This window comes from Montipora foliosa, chromosome 10, assembly GCF_036669935.1.
Source record: "Montipora foliosa isolate CH-2021 chromosome 10, ASM3666993v2, whole genome shotgun sequence".
Lineage (NCBI taxonomy): Eukaryota > Metazoa > Cnidaria > Anthozoa > Scleractinia > Acroporidae > Montipora > Montipora foliosa.
This window is the reverse complement of record NC_090878.1, coordinates 8,337,249-8,353,245: the sequence shown is the minus strand read 5'-3', so window position 1 is coordinate 8,353,245 and position 15,997 is coordinate 8,337,249. Positions and strand designations below refer to the sequence as shown.

The 15,997-nt window shown below is 39.4% G+C and overlaps 1 protein-coding gene across 1 annotated transcript in view; it reads right to left on the bottom strand.

Annotated features, from left to right (window-relative positions):
• Positions 1-15,751, bottom strand: part of LOC137972491 (uncharacterized) — a 17,691-nt gene extending 1,940 nt beyond the window's left edge. The window contains exons 1-20 of the mRNA XM_068819245.1: positions 15,322-15,751; positions 14,552-14,633; positions 13,496-13,671; positions 13,329-13,387; positions 12,885-12,919; positions 10,653-10,833; positions 10,027-10,084; positions 9,698-9,810; positions 8,292-8,373; positions 7,834-8,181; positions 6,626-7,210; positions 5,223-5,441; positions 4,023-4,104; positions 3,423-3,601; positions 2,932-2,990; positions 2,662-2,696; positions 2,070-2,247; positions 1,922-1,979; positions 914-1,023; positions 718-808 (exon numbers count right to left, since the gene is read on the bottom strand). Of these exons, the coding sequence (XP_068675346.1) occupies positions 718-808; positions 914-1,023; positions 1,922-1,979; positions 2,070-2,247; positions 2,662-2,696; positions 2,932-2,990; positions 3,423-3,601; positions 4,023-4,104; positions 5,223-5,441; positions 6,626-7,210; positions 7,834-8,181; positions 8,292-8,373; positions 9,698-9,810; positions 10,027-10,084; positions 10,653-10,833; positions 12,885-12,919; positions 13,329-13,387; positions 13,496-13,671; positions 14,552-14,633; positions 15,322-15,717 (3,126 nt within the window). The 5' untranslated portion in view covers positions 15,718-15,751. The remainder of the gene's footprint in view (positions 1-717; positions 809-913; positions 1,024-1,921; positions 1,980-2,069; positions 2,248-2,661; positions 2,697-2,931; positions 2,991-3,422; positions 3,602-4,022; positions 4,105-5,222; positions 5,442-6,625; positions 7,211-7,833; positions 8,182-8,291; positions 8,374-9,697; positions 9,811-10,026; positions 10,085-10,652; positions 10,834-12,884; positions 12,920-13,328; positions 13,388-13,495; positions 13,672-14,551; positions 14,634-15,321) is intronic.
• Between the last annotated feature and the right edge of the window lie 246 nt (positions 15,752-15,997).

Sequence of the window (15,997 nt, the reverse complement as noted above, 5' to 3'; positions counted from 1 at the left end):
GGTTAGAAATTCAACTAACGGCGCTTGTTACCGCTTTATTATTTTTAGCACGAACTGATGACGGTTTTAAAAGTATCAATCGCTGTTAAGAGTGACACGAACTCCAAACAGAAACTGCTTGCACCGCCGTAATTCCCTTTTTCGCTGTTTGGTATGTTTACTTGCTGTTTCTATTTATTGGGGCCATTCAAATGCAATCGGTAGAGCAGTTATCTTAACAACAACAACAACAACAACAACAACAGTTTATTCACATTCAGTCACCTAGATCCTTACACGAGTTGTGTTACAAATTACAGTGGTTGACGAGGTTTTTGACGAAAAGGGAAAATGGAAAGTACTAACTGTTTAGACATCAAAATACCAATCCACGCCCCGAACAATTATGTACGACACAGAAATTCTAGTAGTGATCAAGTGAATTGATAAATTCAGTAAGCAAGTTGGGTGTTCCGGGTCATATTAAGCATAGAAACAAAAACTCCGTACAAAAACAAGGGCAGATCAAACGCCATATTAAACAAAACAACACGCTTAGGTAACACTTCAGTCTAGTAAGATAGAATATAACTGAGAATAGATCACGCGTGAACATAATTGTAGGAAGGACTGTTTATGATTACATAGATCATCGTTTCAACAAACTGGAAAGAAATTTATCCATAGAGTCACTACTCATATTTTGTCTACATACGTTGTTGAAAAAATTTCGCTTACCTCCCAGCTGAATGTTTTGTTGTCGGCCAAAGGAAACGCAATTTCTCCTCCTTCATCAACATCGTTCAAAAAAACAGCGATTGATATATACCTGCATGATAAAAAGATTTAAAGTGTTAACTTTCCAAATGCATGGCCTGATTAGTTTGAGAATTTTATCAGCTAAGATCTGAATTTGCGACTTGAAATCACCCACCTACAGAGCCTGCAATCTCCAGAGCCATACAAACAACAAGGTTTGTCATGCGCAGTTTTGTCGCTATCATAATGGCAATGATAGTGACCGCCTTCTGCGTAATGTACAACCTGCGGCAGAAGATAATTGGTTCATGTTTAAAAATGAAAATCACGCCGACTTTGGTGTTTATTTGTGGTAAAAAGCCTCAAATACAAAGCAAAGTCCACAAAGTTAACTATGATAAACAGATAAACTTGCGGTAAGCCAAATCAAATCACGTGGTCTTACTATTGTAAACATTGTTTTCTTTTCTATCATTGCCAGCACTCAAATACGACAGGAGTTAACAATGGTAAAGTACGAAAAGTCTTCACATCAGAAACGTCCTTACTACAACAAAAGACTCCAAGTGTTCCAACCTCTATCCTTGTAATTAACACGCTGCTCCCGTATTAATACGGTGCAATAGAACACTTAATAATCACGCTGTAGTTAATCCTCCACCTTAGAACTTTTAATCATGCTTAACATCTTGTCTCGCTCTCAAACTACAACAAGCGGACTTGTAAAGCTGGCTTCACTAGCGACGAAGACTGCGAAAAAAGTGGGTTTTTCTTCAAGACAAGAATTCAGTCTCACTATTCGTTTTCCCCCTTTCTCCAGACCTTTCGCGTGGCGAGACCCATTCGATCAACGCAAAAAACTTCTGTTTTTCAGTCTACCTGCGTCGCAGGTATAAGCAACACAAATATGCGCAAACTTACTGGTATTTTGAATACTAGTAGCTTTTGATTGGACATAAAATCTAAAAGCGCCTCTTTAAATGGTTTGTACTCGCACCAGCGTCACTAGTACAAAGTAGTATTAAGGATTGACGTCGATTTTAATTTTGTCAACAAAAAAAACAACAGATGCATTAAGAGGCTATAGAGACTAAGAACGACGTTTCCTGCAAACGTATCGTCACATTTCTTTGCCTCTATGAGTTACTTTAGTTCGTTTTTCCTTAAAATTTCCCCAAATTACCTGTACTGGCTCACTTTGTTCTAGTATTGGTTTTGGTATGTGAGTAAGCTGTCCAAGTCTGCAAATTTAAACACAAAATCACGACTTAATTCCAGGTTTATCAGTTGAATAGTCAGCGCAAATGTGCTTCCCATCAACTTTTTTTTACCTGTAATGATAATCTTCAAGCAAACCTTCATACTGTAAAAGTTCGTCATCGTCATGCCATAACCAGACTTGGCTGCCACTTTGATTACGCATGCGCGGCTTCTTCACTACTTCCTGGTCAAAGTAATCGTGAATATCTTCCAATAAAGTCTGATCAAGTTTCTTTGCAGGAATTTTGCCTGAAAATAATTCATCAATTTCGTTGAACGTCAAACTGCTTCTTTAAGTTAAACGAGGAAAGTGCAATTTGTGTGATGATGATAATGATGATAATGATGATTATAATAGGGACGACAAATTATCGCCAACTTCTTCTAGTTGAAAGGCACTTTATGAGAAAAATATGATTCTATTTGAAACAATGATGATTAGCAGAAATAAAATAGAAGTTAAACAAAGTGGCTTGGTCAAAAACGGCATTATAGACAACCCTCCCATTACAGAATTGAACGAGCGGGTAGAGAAGCGTTAGTGCAAAACAGGGAAATTCCTTCATGACATAAACAAACAAGGATGGATGGAAACTGTCTAGAGTTTTTAATATTATTGTTATTTCCCAATACGTAAATGAATGAAATATATGATCAACTTACCATCTCCGTATTTATCTAACTTCAAAGCTTTGAACCTACAAAAAAGTGTTGTGTCAAAAAATTTAAAATTTTGAAATGCATAGCGAAGCTAGTACACTGTAAAGAGTAAACTACGAATAATTTTGCTCGCTATGAGTTCCTAGTAACCCCTAGATAGCTGCAGCTTACGGCCTCAGGGAAAAAGTACGAAATTTGAATTTTCCCCATGAGGAGAGTGATTTTCCAGCCCAAGGAACTTACATCAGCAAAATACTAAGCACATGATCTCACATTTCCATAGTGTCCTCCTTTGTTAAATACAGGTTTCTTCTTGCAGCCAAATGAACAGCCTTCAAAAGCAACGAAGAATAATTTATTATTGGACAGTCTTGTTTTGCTTGCTTTAGTTTTTTTTTCTATCGGCTTAAGTAACAGTTCTGCTGAGTAACTAAATATATCACCATTATATCACAAAATGTTTACAGAGGAGGAGCCATTATACAAGTGCATTACTGAAGAAAATCTGTAACTAATGAGAAAGGAAAGACGCGACAAAAGTAGCTTCCGAAACGGATGCCAGTAGAAAGTAAAAGGCTGATTGAATGACCCTAACCCTAACCCAGCCACTGAAATGACACAAGGAATTTTCACGAGGAAAATTCCTTGTATAATTTCAGTTGTTTGGTCATTCAATCAGCCTTTCCCTTACTACTCATGCGCAGCTGTAGAACAGTCTAAACTACTAAAGTGACGTTGGACATATACTAAGAATTCCGTCCCACCTCATTTTTATCGACAAAGCCATCATTATTTTTGTCCCAATCCCTTAACAAATCTTTCAGAGAGTCTTTGTCGATGACTTCGCGAGTGTCTTGACCCGGGGAAATTTCTTTCAAACCTTTTTCTTGAGCGAGTTCCACAATCATTTCACACTCTTCATCTGTAAAGAAGTTTGGAATCTCTGCGGGCGTAAAACACATTGATCAAAATCAAATAAGCACATTTAGTCCTTAGGGACCCGCCAACGCAACATAAGAAAACGTTCTATAGTTTGTCTCTTTTTCTTCTCTTTTACTAGTTTCTGTTTGCAGGGATTACGTACCTTTGTTCGATTTGATAGCAGCGACAACCGTTTCAAAATCAATTGAAGAATCGTAAATATAAGCCGATACCAAAGTAATTTGTTGGGACAGTCACATCAAATGCACCCAAGTGATGCAATAAGTGAATCGTAACGCAAAGCAAGTACATGTGCCCGGTCGTCAAGCGCTGGAAAAAGCACACGAGTGAAATAATTACAATATTGGTTATGCTACTGTTGGGGTCTGATTGCCTATGGGAATAGCGCAGGATATTTTAGCCAAACATTAAACTATGCTCACCAAATATAGGCGGGTGCACACTGAGAGTCGTCACATGGTGTATGCTTCCCTTCGTAAGCTCCCGCTTTTCAATATAACCAACCTAAACATAGGAGAGTATATATGATATGATGATATGATGCACGATGAAAACTTTCTTATAGTAACCGTTCGTCGAAGTTCAAGTTTCTCTGATGTTTTCTCATGCCGACTATCAAATCCGCTTTTTTAAGACTCACGCAAGAGAGGATGAGGATCCCTCATGCCCCATCATAGTTTTTTTTATAATCTATTTTTTGTTTCAAAAGCTATTTTAAGTTCTAGTTCCCAATGCCGTGCATATTTAAAATTTCATTACGTCATTACAACTGGCCAGTCAGGTGCTTCTCCAAAATAGCTGCGTTCAGCGTAGCTACAATTAGATTTTAAAAAACTATCATTGGAAGAGGCCCACGTATGGGGAGGGGGTGGGAGGGGGGGTCCGTTCTCTTACCTAATCCTCTCTTGATTCACAACAGACAACATGAAGGAAGCAAATTTAAGCGCAGCACAGACACTAACTATCATTAAGCTCTCTGTTACAATTTCTTTCCATTGCTAAGTTGTTTTCCATTGCGTTGCTATGGTGTTGATGAAAGCGGTTCTGAGAGATTCAAGTTCTACAAAAACTAATATCATCACAGTTAGATCACTTATTTCATTTATGCGGAAAACCGGGGCATAGATTGATCGATAAGTCCCGACATTAAAAGTTATCAGCCCGAAAACAATACGGCACGTGTCATTTTGCTCTGCTGTCGCTACGTTAGTTGTTAAAGCTCAGCTTCAAGACTTCCGTTTAATGCATGTTACAATATAGTTACTTTCCAAATGCGGCTTACGTAAATACTTTGTAGCATCCACTCAAGATGCAAATTGGCGAGTTTTCTTTAATGTGTTAAAGACCGGCTTGGTCATTCGTGTACGTGTTTTTTTTTTAGGTGGAAGCTCTGCAGTGAAATGCAGATCCAAAGTTGCCGTTTCTCCGTATACACACTCCAAGAATGATTCTGGTTTTGAGTTTGAGCCCGCAAAAGAGATCATTTACTATGACAATTCAAACGAAAGCAATAAAACAGCACTGTTCTGCGCGGGTACTGTGTATTTTGCCAATATACATTTTCCCTGAAGTTTTGAATGTGAAAAGATCATAATAAAGCAATTGAAAACGGCTTTAGTTACCTTCACTGCATGTAATCGCGGTAATCCAAGCAAAAATTGATTAGACCCATGTTTTCGGTCACTTCCAACACAGTTTGAGCTTCTACCGTGACACTGTTCGAGTTGCGATTTGATCCCTTGTTCTTGACACAGCACCGTGGCAAAAATACAAATTACACTAAGGCCATAGTGAAGATATATTCCCATCCTACACAAGTGAAAATCCCGATATATTTGTGGCTATTTACACTAATTTGCCTTGAAAGAATCACTCGCTCAATCACTCCTAAACATCAATCACTGCATATCTGCTGTTAATATAATTGATTCACTTTATAATTTATTCATGCAGGTTCAACGGGTACGCGACAAGTACCTGACAACTTGGAAAAATCTTGGCCCCAGTTCAACCACTGGACTTAAAAAGCGAGATACTGGAACTGAATCACCTCAGGTGACAATTTTCCAATTTTCTCACTGTTGGACCAGAACAAACAAGAATTAACTCACACATATCGCACGGGGCACCTTTTGTTCGTGACAGAAACCCAATATCTGCTACTTTGAAGACCTAAAAAACAAGAGCCTCATAAAAATCCAAAGTCAATTTCTCTCGTCAAAAAGTCTAACTACTCGAACCACGTAGAGAGCAAAATTGTTCCGCCACACTTAATAGAACACGACACGCCACAAACCATTCATTATGAGGGAAAGGAGTCACTTTAGTGCAAGAGTTGTAAAATAAAAATATATTATAGCGCTTTAGATGGCTTGTTTTTATAACTATACCGTCGGTTTTCTGACTCAATTTATTTCTCTATAAGAAGTTGTATCAGATTGAAATACACTGATACGCGGGTAGAATTAAAGCCGAGTTCAAGAAGCCGAAGGCTTATACACCGCATTCAAAATAAAATCGAACAGAATACTATGAAGAAGACAGTTTTGATGCAGACTGTATTTTCAATTCGGCAATGATTTAAAGAAATTTGACAATAAAAAAATTCAAAATCATTGTCCTACTAGCCTCCTATATAGATACTATATATATATATATATTTACAGTGAACGGTTATTACCTTCTATTGCAAACGATTTTATATTTACATTTGTGAGATATTTACGCATTGTTTCAGTTTCAATACCACGATCTGTATCTGTTTTTCTGGCAAACTCCCCATTACTAAGTAAAAAGCCCTTTTGCATGCGTGAACTAACACCGTCGTACTTTTCCAGGGATTCAAGCGCATTCAAGCGGTCAGTAGAACTTTTGGAATAAAACAAGCCATCGTAGACATCTTCTTTCTCTTTCATTTCCCCCATCCGAGTGCCTTCAAGTGTTGTTTTCACCATCTTCATATTGCAAATCTGAAAATGCTTTCACAGTGTTCCATTAAAAGAAAAGCTACCTAATTGGAAAGTTAATCTGCCCTGCTTCCATCAACAAGGGAAATTTTGCCACCTTGATTAAGGACTAAAGGAACACACAACATTTCTAGCTTCTCGTGTACAATTTTAGAAACACTACGAAGTTCATCCTCTTTAAGAGTTTCCAGAAGGGAAGTTACTGCGTTAAGGACATGTCTTTCCTTCGGATGGTTATCGTCAAAAGTCCATTCTTTTGCGTCCTCCATGTCGTCTTTCATTTCTTCTTCAATGATATCTGTTCGAATGCTTTCTCTCTTTTTGCGCATCGTTCGAAGTATGTTTTCGCTCTCTCCTGTTTTGGTATGTGATATGAGGTTGCTGCCTTTTTTCCAGGCTCGCAGTTCATTATCCCCGTCGCCGTCTATGTTAATCCAGTTTGTCGCTATCCACTTTTCGCCTTTTTTGACATCACAATGCCCATAATACATTGCGTTATCCAAGCCTCCAATCCAGGTTCCCTCGTTATTTATGAGATGATTATACCATATGATGGCCTTGCCTCGTTCTGGTTTGATGACCAAATTTCCCTTTGAGCAATATTCATGTGAATTACATCTTCCAGTTGCAGTACTCATCCATTTCTATGAAAAAAGGGAGATCTGTTATGGTATGAGCTGAATTTGACAGCAACATCGGCAAAAAATGAAGAGGTTGATGGGGAATCCAACTTCGATACGAGATACTGAAGACCGCAATTCTGCTGTGTAGAAACACAGTTCTCTGCCTTCTTCCTTCGTCTGTAACCTTCGGATATCAGTTTCGGCTGGATGTGATATAACGATCACTGAATTATTGTAATAAAGTTAACAAGATCTGGGATTTCTTCGGATCAATTCAAGTGGTTCGAAAGATTGATGTTCACTCACTTGAGGTCATGCGAATTTAATTTTCTACGAAAACAATAAGTAATCAGCATTTGTAAAAGAAAGAATGCATGACGGACAAAGAGAACAAGAAAGGTATGATCTCTCTTTGGCGAAGTGAACCTCTTTCATATTTACCTATAGGAATCTCTTTATTCAAAAGATGGCGGCACACCGGAAAATTATGGTTGAATCAAGCAAGATATGTTGAAAAGATCAAGGGGCCTTTTTTTGACACTTTTAATGAACAATCCATTTCACCCAGTGATCATTATTCATTTACGCATATCAGAGATAATCTTGCGCAATAACGATGCAAAACTAAACATAAAGCCCAATACCTCGTAAGCTTCACAACGCATGAAAAAGAATCCGTGCATCTTTCCTCGGCCAGGTATCCACCATCTCCCCTCAATCTGAGCTTTACCCTTTAATCTTCCCGCATATTTGATTGAGACCTCGCCACTATCATTGTTCAGATATCTTTTCCTGAATCTTATTATATCGTCTTTCACCAAGCTGTCAATCAACTCAAAAGCTCCTCCCGCGTCACTTCCTTTCCCATACAATGCTCTGTTAGCTCCTTCCATTTTAAATTCGATATTGACTTGAAAATGATTTCTACTACCTGTCGTCTTGTCATATGTGAAGAAACCCGTCCAGTTATCAGAATTGTTCATGACGTCTTCCTGCAGTTTTAAGAGGACGTTAAGTCACAACGGAAATAAACACATGAGAAAAACGATAATACCCTATGTTATTAAACAAGCTTTTAATCCCAGACGAGAAGATGGTTTACCTCAAATTTGTTATTTGCTAGTGGAAACACAATTTCCCCTCCTTCCTCCACATCGTTTAGGAAATAGGACACTGTTATAAACCTTTGGAGCAAAAAGATACAAAATAAGGCTCGTCACCCATGCTACACAGCAGGGGCGTAGCGAGGATTTTTCAAAGGGGAAGTCACACCGTGTCAAACAGAGGGTACTCACCAGATTGTGGCGTTTTCGCCACCTGGATATTGTAGGTTGTTTGCTTAAAAAAGCAACGCCCTTGCACAGGTAGGATCAAATGAAGACCCTCGATTGCAGATCTAGCTGATGATGACGATGAAATGAGATGTCCCTTCTGTGATGGTATGTTGACGTTTTGAATCTGATTATTGGGTTAGAAGAATGTACGTGATAATGACGACGATGTAGTTGGTTGTAATGATATTAGTAATGGAACCATAAATGGTGATGACGAAGATTACTTTGGTGATGATGATAACAGTAAGGGCCTGGGGCCAAACGGGAAATGTTTGGCGTTTAAACAACATTAAACATTGTTTAGTGACCAAACATGTTGATGTTGAAGTGAGTGGCCAGGCGTTTTAAACATGTTTGATGTAACTCAGATAAAACTCCACAAGCAAAGAACTATGGGTCACAAATACGTTAAAAACACGTGGATACAAGCGGCTTTAAAACAAGAGGCTGAGCGAGCGTGGTACGCCCGCCAAGCATGTTAGGTACGGCTGTCCAAACGAACAAAACTTCGCCTATCAAAAACGGGAACAAAAGAAATGTTTTAAGTTGTTTAATCGAATGTTTGATGGCTTTCAAATTTTACCAAACACGATCAAACAGCACCAGACAAGGTGGCCAAACGGTAAAATCAAGTAAAGCTATGATGCTCGCAGTTATGGACGCAACTTTAGCAATTGCCTCGAGAAGCCTGAGAAATTCAGGACTTCAACGGGGTTTGAACTCGTGGCCTCGGACCTTGTGGGCTCTAATTTTCCCGTGAGGAATGAATCAGTGAATGAAATGTTATATGAAATGACCAGAAATGACCAGCTCCCAACGTCAGTGCCTTCATAGCTCAGTTGGATGGAGCGTCGCACCGGTATCGCGAGGTCACGGGTTTAAACCCCGTTGAAGTCCTGAATTTTTCAGGCTTCTCTACGCAATAGCTAAAATTGCGTCCATACCTGCGAGGATCATAGCTTTCCTTAATTTCATATCCGCAGTTGAGTATATGATTAATTTCATATAACATTTCATTCACACGGCAAAATGTTTGGCCGCCAAATATTTCCCGTTTGCCCAGGCAATAATAGTGAGAGAAGGACAACCAGAAAGATTAACATGAAGACAAAGAGAAAATAATGATGACTATGGTAATGAAGACCTCACCTACAACAGCCCTTAATAGACGTACCTACAAATTCTGCACTCCTGCATGTCCCCATAGAGACAGCAAGGAACACCTTGAAACGTGGGCTCGCTATCCTGCTGGCAATATTGATAATTGCCTTCTTCAAATTGTAATACCTAAATGGAGAGCAAAATTTGTTTTGTTACGTTTAAACCGAATTTAGCTAGAATAGTCAAAAGATACAAAATTGCTACGGGTATGCCGGTGTTGTTTGTATATGTAGTCGTCTAATGCTAGAGCCACCGCGATAAACTCCCGTAGGACGGGCCAAGTGGTCTAAAAGCAGACTTTTGAAATAGACTTAAAAGATTACCGTGACAGCTTTTACTTGCCTGCATTGGTTCGCTCTCCTGTATAATTTCCTTGGGTATTTTGGTTATCGACTGCAGCCTTTGAAGAAACGATAAGAGCAGTTTAGAATCGAGTGAGGTAGTACCAGAACTGACAAGACAGTACTTATTGCGGGCAATTTTAATTACGACGCACTCAGGCGATCAAATGAGTCAGTCATGTTGCAAATCAACTACATGAAGCCGGTGCTAAGAACGGGAAAACGCAAGCGAAAAAGTCATTACTGGTTGTGCTTTTTAAAGTTTTAGATGCAAAAAGAGGCACAATCACTACTCGTAGCAACGCAAATCAGTACAAACTGGAAATCGCAAAATATTTTCTACCGTAAAGCGATAACCGCAGCAGCAACTTGCCTTAATTTCAACGTTTGTTTTAATTTGACCATGATAAATAACGAGATGAAGTGTGACAAGGCTGATGTTAATTCTCAGTTTCTTACAACAATTTTTTCGTAAAGACTTTTTGAATAGTGGATGCATGATGTGAAATCAAATTCACACTTCAATTGAGACGTCATTTTTTCGTATTTAAAGAAGAAACTGCAATGAGCATTGGTAATATATCAGTGTAATTCTCGCAAAAAAAAAATATGTATATGAACACGAACCTCTGGTGAAATCCATCAAGTAAGTCGGGTTGATATCTGAGTAATTCGTCTTCATCGTGCCATAACCAGGATACTTTGGCATTCGGTATTCTCCTCAACGAAGAGTCGTTTAGGAGAGCTGCAATGTACTCTTTTATTCTTTCAAGCTGTGTGCTTTTAAACTCTGTCAAATCAATTTTACCTGCAAATCAAAATAGCACGCTTTGATTACTTCCCTCGATAAATTAAAAAAAACTAGAGTAACTACTTTGGCCGATCATTAATAGGGATATGTTCGGAAGACGAGAAAGATTACGAGAACGGCTTTTCCGTTCTGAGAACGCGCACTTCGAAAAATGTCAGCCTCCAAACCTTACGCGCATGCTCAGTACGAAAAACTCGTACTCGTAGTCGCCCTCGTCCTACTATGTAAAGGTCATTATTATTCCACTATTGCGTCATTTTACCATATTTGGTCAAGAGAACGCGCAAAATATGATAAGGTAATACACTTTAGTGTCCCGGTTTGACCGGTTTAGAACAGAGCAAATACGGACGGAACGGCAGTTTTTCAATCAAAGAAATTGTTTTCAACACGATACCTGACAGTAGAAACAGAGACCTGACAGTAGAAACAAAACTCAAGGTTTACAATCAGCACGTCATCCCTCTACTGATTTATGGTGGGTAACCTGGACCCTGTACCGTCACCACATTAAGCTCCTCAGTGTTGTCCAGCAACGACATCTCAGATTTATTCTCAACATCAGATGAGATCACTTCACCACAAACGATGAAGTGCTGGATCTTGCTAACACCAAAGATATTGAGATTACCCTAGTAATCTAACCTAAAGTAGATTGCGTTGGTTTGGCTATGTTGTTCGAATAACAGTTGAACGGCTAGTAAAGGCAATTCTCCATGGACTTCTGGCACAGGGTTGTAAAAGAGTTGGTTGTCCTTTTCTAAGATTCAAGGGCACTTAGAAGGATATTCTGAAGCGCGGAGCAGTACTTCTCTCATGGAGAGTATTTGTATCCGATCGTCGGGGGTGGAGGAGGTTAATAACAGAGGTTTGTAAAAAGATTGACGATGACAGACGGGAGGCCAACATGGAAAGAGAGCGAAGCGCCATGAACGGAGGCGTGAGGAAATGAGCTTCTTTGGACGAAATATGACGAGTTAAAGGCGCTAGTATAGCAACAGGAAAGCCATCTAACCACACCCTACACTTTGTCTTTAAACGCTTATATATTAATAACGAACTAGGGACACCCATTTTTATTGCGGGAACGTAATAGGCTAGCTCTGAATCTGCTCCAAGGAATGTTTTTTCTCTGCAAAGAGATTCAATTTAAGCTGCTAATCCTCTGCAGCAATAAAAACTGGCGGTTACCTAGTTTGTTTTTAAGATCATATAAACATTTAAAGACAAAATATAGGGTGTTTCAAAGGGCTCGTTCTACTACTATGGCAACCTAATACGTCAAAATATTGAGTTCATTTCAATGACTGTTGTTTCACAAGCTACCATAACCTAGCTTTATACAGTCAATTCTTCTAAACGGTAAATTTTCTTGAAAGTGCTGAAACTGGTTTGGGTCACTATCAATTAATTGAGCAGGAGAGCACACTTTGAAGTCTGGTAAGCTGTAAAGTTTTAGAAGGCGCTCGCAAACGAGACATTTGTTGCGGAAAAAAAAAATTTGCTTCCCGAGAAACAAAAATGTTTCTGAATTTGCTCAGAAACATTTTGCTTCCTCAGCAAATGTTTCCTCGTTTTCGCGCCGAGGAAATATTTCGGGAAACAATGTTTTGGCCACAATAGGGCCGTTTATACGAGAGAAAATAATCCGCGGCTTACTCTGGCCGCGCCGTACATAATACGCGAAAGGAACTATTTATACGAGTATAAACTCCCCGGCCAGGATAAGCCGCGGCTTGAGAAAGCCGTGAACGTAGATTTTGTACCATTTATACGGGGTGTTCGCGTCTTATGTAAGCCGCGGCCATAGTAAGCCACGGCTTATTTTCTCTCGTATAAACTGCCCTAATGTTTCCTCGCTTGCGGGCGCCTTTAAGATAGGGTGGGAAATAAACGCTTAATTGACCAATCATGGTGCATGCACTATCCGAGGGATATAACAGGGCATTCAAGTTTCCCACGGGAAAGAAGCCAAGTTGCGGTTAAACCTGGGTCGTAAATTGTGAAAGAGCTTCCATGTCCGCTTATGGATAAAATATTAAACTTGCCATTATTATCTTTGTCCAGTTCCAAAGATCTCATCCTGTATCAAAACACAAAGTGAGAATTACACGTCGTGATTCAATAAATGACTCAATAAACAAATTGTTGCTTACAATACAATACAATACAATACAATACAATACGAAACATACTTGATTGACCACTCCCCATAGTGGTTTTTCAGGGCCAATGAAACACAATCACGACAGAACAGAACAACAACAACAACTGTTAACAATCCCAACAGGCCGGAGGCAAACCAGTTGGCTTTTTACAAGTGCAGCTGAGAAGTTGAACCAGGGACTACCAGGATCAAATTCAACGAATAGTCAGAACGGGTCGTGAACCCGGGATCCCCGAATCTCAAGGCAAGCGCCCTAACCACTGTACCGTACTCCCTCCTGCTTCGATCCAACCTCCTCCTTTAGAGTATTTCAAACTTTTCTTACATTTCTGTTGCGTTCATTTCAGTAAACTTAAGGTCCATTTTACCAGGAATCAAAACAACCTAAACAAAACAAAAACATCTGTTATTTTCTAGGAATTTTAAAGCGTTACTAATATCGAAATAGTTCGAAAATAAAAAAGAGTTAACAGAACGCGCGGTCTGACTAACCTCCTCTGGGTCAATGTATTCATCGTTGTTCAAGTCCCACTGCTTGAACGTATTTAGAGGGTCTTCATATTGGATTCCTCGACTGTCCGTTCTTTTGAGATTATCTTTGAGATTTTTATTCTCTGCAAGTGCTATAACAAGTTCACATTCATCCGCATCGAAGAAATCTGGAATCTCTGCGATAAGAATCAAAAAAATGAGAACTAAATAATACGATTCTTGCACACGTCGCCGGCCAGCCGTCTATCGTTAGATTCCACCGTATTAAAACAACATCAGCAAAAGAAGCCGGAATCATGAAAAGATGAGAAGGTCAAAGGGACTTCCTTCCTTTACAAAGTTATGCCTAGAAATGCACCAAATTAGACTGACGCCCAATTTTGACATCCAAGACGATGTGTCCCTTTAAGTCCCCATAGTATAGTCATAGTATAGTATAGTATAGTATAGTAGTATAGTATAGTATATAGTATAGTATAGTATAGTATAGTCATAGTATAGTATAGTATAGTCATAGTATAGTATAGTATAGTATAGTATAGTATAGGGTAAATGCAGCTGTTTATCCTTACTTGCATTTGGGGGACACTTTGAAGTAAATTGTCTGTATTCCGAGACACGACTAAAAAGTTAAAGTTGCCGGGGGAAGGCCAAGGGAACACTACGTGAATGACGATTGTTCAAATCGGCCTGCATCTAATTACAGTACTCATGCAGTTGCACTTCTGAAAATGTCGAATGCATCATTACATGCACTATTGTCTTGTTATGGCAGAGAAAATCAAGAACGACTGAGGAGCGGAAACCGTTGAAAAAGAATGTTATTCAGAAGGTAAAATCCAAAGTAAGTTGGCCAGGGACGTGATGTTGTCATTCGTTAAAAACAATCATTGAGACAACGAAGTGGCCTTATAGTAACACTAGAGAAAATATGAATGGCTTCAAGTTATAATTAAAATGTATGTTACCACGGCGATCTGCATTGCCCATTGTACAAAATAGGATTAGGCAAAAAATAAGGTTCCTAGTTGCTAAATACAGATGAAATGACCTTACCAAATACCAGAGGACGCATACTCAGTGTCTTCATCTGACGTTTGACTCCTGGGAGAATTTCGATTTCTTCAACATGACCAACCTGTTAAGCGCAACACCGAAAGGGTGGAGATGACTTGTTGAAGGAAGCATTTAACAAGACCTAGTAGGAACTGGCTTAATGCGCCGGAAATGATCGCCATCTAGCCTGCATAAAGGGCAGTTTAGTGTGTGGTTTCGTTAAAGTGGCCCCACAAAAGCTGGACCAAGGTCAAAAGAAAAGGAAAGGGGGGGGGGGGGGGGCCAGCCAGCAACACAAGCCAGCAACACAAGCTACTCTCAATCTGATTGGCTGCGCAAGTATTCCAGGAAAATTGTTTTTTCCAAAGACAACCGTGTCAAAAGAATTTAGCGCAACCGTGTTCCCTGGATGTTTTACATTCTTTTAAAGATATTCCATGGACCGTGGCTGGCTTGAATGCAAAGCGCATAAAGTTGAAATCCGTTTAAGGCTTTAGATTCAATCTGGCGTACGCACCAAATCGTACTGTTTATCACAGGAAATTGTTCGCTGGTAAGTTTATGAATACCAATAAAAACTGTGCATTCTCGCCAGGTGTCACATCAAGTGATACGTGATACTGGTCAGTATCAGAACCGCAAATCGTCTTGGACCTGTGCTAAGGCTCAACTCGATAGTACACTAATTTAGCAAAAGTTAAAGCCGGCTAAATTGGGAAGCAGTTGAGATAGTATATCAAACGTAAGACAGAAAACAAGTCAAGACGTACCCGCACTCCATCAACAAGCGGAATTTGTAGCCCAAGCCAATCACTGGTAGAATTTTTAGTGACTTGTGTTTGTTTATCTTGACTTTTCGATAAACTATCATTAACGTCACTACTCGATGTTTCCTCAATAGCTGCCGCGTCGGAGTGAATCTTAGAAGTTCCAGCCTTCTCTGCCTTGGCATCAGGAGTTTGTTTAGCCGAAACGTCGGCAATTCCGAGATATTTGTTTTTATCTTCACTCTTACAGTGATCGTCTTCACCTTCTTCGATATCACACGTGCGACGAGAAGATAGAATATCCGTACCGCCGACTCGCAAGCCCCACACCGCCATCAATAAACACATTGCACAGACGACGGCGGTTGTACAAGTCCTGTCCGCCATTTTTAAATTCATGATGTAGTTTCAGTTGTGTTAAAGCTCGCAAACGACGTTTTGCCTCGATCGCAAAATTTTTCATAAATTAATGATCCAAAATAACACGGCTGAGATCCTTATTACTAGCAAAAACAGTTTATTTCAATGTTAAGCAGTCTTGGAACAAGTTATTTGGTTTCGAAGATTTTGATTGGCCAGTTTGAATGAAAAAAGCGGGTACCAAAAAGGACTAGGATATCAAACAAAGAGAGTAGATCCGCTGATCAGATCTTTTCTTTCCAAAACGGATGGAGCAGGT